The sequence below is a fragment of the Rattus norvegicus genome, chromosome 14, assembly GCF_036323735.1.
Source record: "Rattus norvegicus strain BN/NHsdMcwi chromosome 14, GRCr8, whole genome shotgun sequence".
Classification (NCBI taxonomy): domain Eukaryota; kingdom Metazoa; phylum Chordata; class Mammalia; order Rodentia; family Muridae; genus Rattus; species Rattus norvegicus.
This window is the reverse complement of record NC_086032.1, coordinates 79,695,037-79,701,790: the sequence shown is the minus strand read 5'-3', so window position 1 is coordinate 79,701,790 and position 6,754 is coordinate 79,695,037. Positions and strand designations below refer to the sequence as shown.

Sequence of the window (6,754 nt, the reverse complement as noted above, 5' to 3'; positions counted from 1 at the left end):
CACTGAGGCTGCAAGCAGCTAAGGATGCAGTGGCAGACAGGAGCTCGACCCCCAGCCAAGCAGTGCCAAGGCACACAGCGGGTACCTGCTAAGAGACGCTGACCCTCGGTTTTCTATTACACCCCGTGCCAATCCCAGCCAGTCCTGGGAGCACTTCTCCCTCAAGAGGGCTTCGCCAGCTCTGTTGGACCGCTATGTTGCCAAATCGATGATCAATATGCAATGGATTCAGTCTGCAGGCTGGGGCGCCAAGAGCCAGCTGGGCTGCAGGATCCTTGCCACATTCTGACAAGACAGATCAGTCTTTGGAATTCTTCAGGGAGGGGCGGAGAGGGAAGCAAGCCTCGGTTTTCCCAGGCTCATCTTTAAAAATGAGTTCGCACATAAACATAGGGAAAAATCCTCAGCTCCACCCCAAAGAGACATTCTTTTAGACTTGAGACAAGAAACCCAGCCCTGTTTCCCTAACTCTGTCACCAGCTGGAGCTAAGTGAAATGGGGGACCAGCCAAAGGCAAAGATGGGCAGGCCAGACTCGACAGTCCCTCAGGGAGAGGGAGAATTACAGAGCCAGCACAGATATTAGAGACAGTGGTGCAATGTGTTCATTTCACAGACAGGAAACTGAGGCCTGAGAATGAGGAGGGTCACTCAGCTGCCAAGAAGCAAAGAAGGACACGATTAAATTCACACATGATGGCTCTGCTCTCTTCAGAATCAAGTTGTGAATGGTTGCGCACACAACACATGTGCATAGACATGCATGCTTAATGTGAATATATGCTTGTATCGTGTGCATATTCATGTGGGAGGACATGCACATAGTGTATACATGCATGCCTTTGACTGGTGCAGATACACATATGCATGTGCTCATCTGGGTAAGTACACAGGTACACTGTAGAGTATATGAAGGTGTGTGTGTACATACATGGCACACACATGCAAGTGGTATGTAAGTGGTATGTATGTATAAAAAGGTGCGCGCGTGTGTACACACATGTGAATGCAAGTGCATCTTTGTGGACATTCATGGCTTTGGGCAATGGGTATACGTGTGCACACTTGAATAAGCACACTCATGTGCATGAGCCCACGGGGGAGTGAGGTGCATATGTGTTCACGCATACCTGTGAGTGCACCAGGGTAATTCAAGGAGGCCAGCTCCTATCAGCCCCGGCAGGAACCATGTACATTGCACTCAGGGTGCATGCAGAGACGTGCAGCCAGATCCCACGGCAGAGGCCTGACATGGAATTGAGAGCCTAGGACTATGTGTAGCCCTGGCTGGACCAACCCCACACTTCTAGGCATCACTCATCAGTATGTCTCCAAATACCCAGGATGCTTCACTTCACATGGCTTTCCTTCTGAAATGCACTAGGACCTCCCCAGCATGGCCCCACACAGTAGGTACAAACAGACATACCCAGTGTGGCCTGCCACCAACTACTCTTGAGCACACAACTCTTTGGGGGCACACGTTGCTTGCCTGCCACAGAGCAACCAGAAGCAGACTGTTGGAGTGAACTGGCTATCTCTGTCCAGCCTCTTTATAAGTTCCTGCCATCCCGGCAGGTCTCAACACCTATCCTCAAATGAGCAGACTCCTCAACTCACTCTTCTGACTGCTGATCCAGTGGCTTCCTCTCAGTTATGCCAGGAGGTGTGGCCAACATTCCTACATCATGTAGCCTCCATCCCCAGGGCCTAGGTCACTCACTGGCAAGTCCTAAGACACCCTTGCAGGCTTTCCTTGCACAGGGTTTCCAGGGCAGATGCCTTCTGCTTCTCATATGACAACTCCTCTCTGACCCAGGCAATTCCACAGTGCTGCCTGCAAGGGGAGAAGCCATTTCTCCAACACTTGGGTCTGACCAGCGCCCACTTATCCTTCCCCCATTTTCCTCAGGCTCCCCACATCTCCAAAACTAAGCCAGCCAATTCAGGGAGCCTTCTCACCTAGAAAGCCTCCCATCTGAAGGAGCACCCACATTCTCAAGGAGCACTCAGTCCCTAGGGAGCGTCCACACACTAGGGACTACCTCAGTCCCTAGGGAGCGTGGCCCACAAGCCCTTTTCCTAACAACCCCTCCATGTACTCCCAAGGTGATACATGCTGTCACCTCCTCTCAGCAGCTTTGCTTCAAGCTGGGGTTGGGAGGTGGGGCTTCAGGGCGTTGATGGGGCTCAGTGTGGGGTAAATAGTCAGACAGGAACACAAGGCCAGGCCTCTTCTCACTCCAGTGTACTGATGATGGAGTCATATGGGGCCTTCTACACAAACCAGCTGAAGTTGTTCTGACCCTCAGGGTAAGAAGGACCTTTCAAAACCTAGGGTGATTCTTCCTGGTTGGTCACGTTCTTAGGTGACAGCACCTGACACTTTGCTACCCCTGAGTTAGAAAGTGCCCCAGGATGGGCGTCAGGAACTGTGTCCTGCTCCGGGCACAGAACTCAGAACAGACCCATGATCTGAAATGTTTGACTGGAATGTCTGTCTGATCCTAGTTGGACACCCCTGCCCTGAGGGTAGGCCCCGTGGGTACTCTAGGGCTGCAGTACTCACAAGGAGGTTGTACTATCCTCAGGGATTGCAGGGAGAAGCAGCCACCAGAGCAGGGACAAGTCCAGGCACCACAGGTCATGGGTCCAAGGTCCTCATGGGTCCAGAGGTGACTTTCTGGGCATCAGAGACCCTCTGCCAATGGGTTGGCAGCTCCCCTCCCTTACCTGTCTAGCTGGACTGTGTAGAGAGAGTTATTGGGCATTCTTGATGGAGAGAATGCTACTCCTCCAGTCCTAGCAGGGAAATGTTAGGTCTGGGAAATTTAGTTTATTCTATTGGCCATGTCCTCCCTGTATACCTGAGGCTGCCTGAAGGGAGAGACCAGTGCCTGGCATTCAACTCAGGCCGCAGGAGACAGAACTTTTGTGAAACTGACACATGAGGTCTCCCCAACATTTGCTCGCTCTCTCTTAAACCCACTCCCACAAAAAAAAAAAAAACTGCCCTGCATTGATGGGGCATGCCAGTTTTGAGTTTGTCAAAAGCGCGGGTCTGGAGCGTCCCCTCCAGCTGTGAAAAGCGGGATCAAACAGCATTAAGATTAAACTTCAGCAATTGCCAACATGGGTATAGAGCTTGGAGCTTGATCTGGGCCTCCACTGACACCGTGGTTATGATTCACGATCCCGCAGCGCTGGGAGGTACGCAGAGGAGGGAACTGAGGCTGACTGAGGAGGTGGCTCTGCAGGGGAGCAGGGACCCTAAGCTCCACAGGGATGATGTGCGCTGGCAGTGTTGCGTTCGCGTTCTTTGCCAAGCTGCTACTGTCTCACCCTCCAATCAGGCCGCGGACCCCGAGCCAGCCCCTTGTAAGCCGGTGTGCGCGCCCGCGCGCGCTCCGTCGCCAGTAACCGAGTGAGGTGGAGACTACGGTCTTAGAAAGAGCAGGCTTCTAGAACTCACCGCTCAGGCTAGCCCGCGCTCAGCCCGGCCCCGCAGACTGCAGTCGGCCCTGGAGGGGGCGCCCTCGTTGAGTGCGCGCCCTGCGCCGCCGCCTAGGGCTCCTCCCCGGCGCCGCCGGCAGGTTCGCCCAGGCGGCCGCGGGCTCCGGCTGCCGGCCCGCTCCCCCCGGGCCCGCGGCTCGGGCCTGCGGGGCGCCCCGCCCCGCTGCGCCCTCCCCGCTGCGCTACTGGACTCAAGTTAGAAGCCGAGCCCGGGCGGCGGCACTTGCGCCAAGCGCTCCGCGGCGGCGGCGGAGACGCTGCACCGGCGAGCGGGGAGGGCGAGGCGGCGCCCGCACGGCCAAACGCGGACCTCGGGGGGCGCACTCGGGAACAGCAGGAGGACCGCGGGTGTCGGCGCCCAGCCCCGTAAAGTAAAGTTGCAGGGACCCGGAAGAACGGCAACCTGCGCCCCGGCTCGCTTAGCCCCAGCCAGCCCTTTGGGAAGCAGAGCGTCCGGGCCGCCGCCTGCAGCCTGCAGCCCAGTCGGGCACCCGGACCGTGGAGCCGCTTGCATGCATCAGCTTGGACACTACATCTCCGTGGGCTGGCGGCCGGGACGCTCCCACTGAACCCAGGCCGAGGGCGGGGCCGCGCGAGGACCCGGGACCTACCCCCCTTCCCCCCCACCGCCGCGTCGCCGCGCTCTCTGGGCACCTCCAGCTCTGCACTTACGCGCGCGGCAGCTGCGGGGAGCCCGGCAGCCACGCTCTCCGGCGTGCCACCCGCCCGCCGGGCCACCACGGCCGAGGGCCGGCTGCGGGGCTTCGTGGCCCCCAGCCGGCGCGCCGGAGGAGCAGGCGGCGATGCAGACGCCGACTCTGGCTATGGGGCGCCCGAGCTGCGGAGGCTGCGCCCCGGCTCCTGGCAGGACCGCGTAGCTCTCGGGAGGACCATGGCGTCCCCAGCGCTGGCCGCGGCGCTGGCGGCGGCGGCGGCTGAGGGCCCCAACGGGAGCGACGCGGGCGAATGGGGTAGCGGCGGGGGTGCCAATGCCTCGGGGACCGACTGGGGACCACCGCCGGGCCAGTACTCCGCAGGTGCTGTGGCAGGGCTGGCAGCCGTGGTGGGTTTCCTCATCGTTTTCACCGTGGTGGGCAACGTGCTCGTGGTGATCGCTGTGTTGACAAGCCGAGCGCTGCGCGCCCCGCAGAACCTCTTCCTGGTGTCTCTGGCCTCAGCTGACATCCTGGTGGCCACACTGGTCATGCCCTTTTCGCTGGCCAATGAGCTCATGGCCTACTGGTACTTTGGGCAAGTGTGGTGTGGTGTGTACCTGGCACTGGACGTGCTCTTCTGCACCTCGTCCATCGTGCACCTGTGTGCCATTAGCCTGGACCGCTACTGGTCGGTGACGCAAGCGGTAGAGTACAACCTGAAGCGCACGCCACGCCGTGTCAAGGCCACCATCGTGGCCGTGTGGCTCATCTCGGCTGTCATCTCCTTCCCGCCTCTCGTCTCTTTCTACCGCCGGCCCGACGGCGCCGCCTACCCGCAGTGCGGCCTCAACGATGAGACCTGGTACATCTTGTCCTCCTGCATAGGCTCCTTCTTCGCGCCCTGCCTCATCATGGGCCTGGTCTATGCGCGCATCTACCGCGTGGCCAAGCTGCGCACGCGTACGCTCAGCGAGAAACGCGGCCCCGCCGGCCCCGACGGCGCGTCCCCGACCACAGAGAATGGGTTGGGCAAGGCGGCGGGGGAGAATGGGCATTGCGCGCCCCCGCGCACTGAAGTGGAGCCGGATGAGAGCAGCGCGGCAGAGAGGCGGAGGCGCCGGGGAGCGCTGCGCAGAGGAGGACGGCGGCGAGAGGGTGCCGAGGGGGACACGGGCAGTGCGGACGGACCGGGACCTGGGTTGGCGGCCGAACAGGGTGCTCGGACGGCGTCTCGGTCTCCAGGCCCCGGAGGGCGCCTGTCGCGGGCCAGCTCGCGCTCCGTCGAGTTCTTCCTGTCGCGTCGGCGCCGGGCGCGCAGCAGTGTGTGCCGCCGCAAGGTGGCCCAGGCGCGCGAGAAACGCTTCACCTTCGTGTTGGCGGTGGTCATGGGCGTGTTCGTACTGTGCTGGTTCCCCTTCTTCTTCAGCTACAGCCTGTATGGCATCTGCCGTGAGGCCTGCCAGCTGCCAGAACCGCTCTTTAAGTTTTTCTTCTGGATCGGCTACTGCAACAGTTCGCTCAACCCGGTCATCTATACTGTCTTCAATCAGGACTTCAGGCGCTCTTTCAAGCACATCCTCTTCCGTAGGAGGAGAAGGGGCTTCAGGCAGTGACCCTCTGGCTGCCTGGACTTGGCCCCACTGACCTCCTGGACAGCTCCGAACTCGGGTAGATAGGGGGACCAACCAGTGTGGCTTCTCCAGAGTTCCAGGGCGGACTTCAGGGTACAGTGTGGAATGTGGCCAGCAGGAACTGGGAGAGAGACAACTGGGCCTCTGGGAGTGGGGAGGAGAAAGGGAGACCCTTTGCCTTCCCATCTCAGCGAGGGGCTGTGGCTAGATCCAGTTCCTAAGAAGGCTTCTGTGGAGTGTGGCTGTGAACTTAGTTAGGGTTTTAGAGCTCAGACAACTGCACCAGAAAGGAGACCCCCCCCCCCAACTCTCGGTCTTCCCTGTGAGCAAGGGCTGACTTCCTATGACCTGAAAAAGGTATCTGTCTGGGGGAGGAGAGATAGCACAGGCAATCTCTGGTTACTGAGAGTGTTTGCCAAATACAATGACAGCCAAACAAAACCAAACTTTTTTTTTAAAATAAACCTTTGTAATCTAAGTGTTAGGTGCATTGGTCAGTCCTTAAGCCAGGGTGTGAGAGAACTCTCCAGATCTTCCCCTGAGAGCCCTGCACAGGCACACACTAGAGTATAGAGTGCTCTGAAAACTGGAGTTCTAACTGCCTTTTTTTCATGAGGAAGAGAGGGGTCTCCTTTAAACGGTTAAAGGGTTTGGGTATATGCAAAGTATATACTCCAAATTCTTTTCTTCAGGTGGCTGTGAAGCAAAAGAATGGAGGACCTCAAGCCGATTCCAAATTTAGATTGGGGGGGGGGTTGTCCCCACAGTCCAACCCCACTCCAGCCCCAGGCATCTGCACTCGGAGCTCTGTGTAGCTCTGGCATTCAGCACGCTCTTCTGGTTGCCTCTTGAATTGGCCAGGTGGGGTGAGACCTGTCCCAAGAAATCTTCCCCCCATAGATGGAGTAGACTTGTGGCCAGATCTCTTTGCTTCGTTGCTAGGTGGTCAGAGTGA

At 58.6% G+C, this 6,754-nt stretch overlaps 1 protein-coding gene across 1 annotated transcript; it reads left to right on the top strand.

Moving 5' to 3' along the window:
• Positions 1-4,314: 4,314 nt before the first annotated feature.
• Positions 4,315-6,277, top strand: Adra2c (adrenoceptor alpha 2C). Its single transcript, NM_138506.2, has one exon. It carries the CDS (start codon positions 4,405-4,407, stop codon positions 5,779-5,781), a length of 1,377 nt encoding a protein of 458 aa, NP_612515.2. The 5' UTR covers positions 4,315-4,404; the 3' UTR covers positions 5,782-6,277.
• Positions 6,278-6,754: the final 477 nt, after the last annotated feature.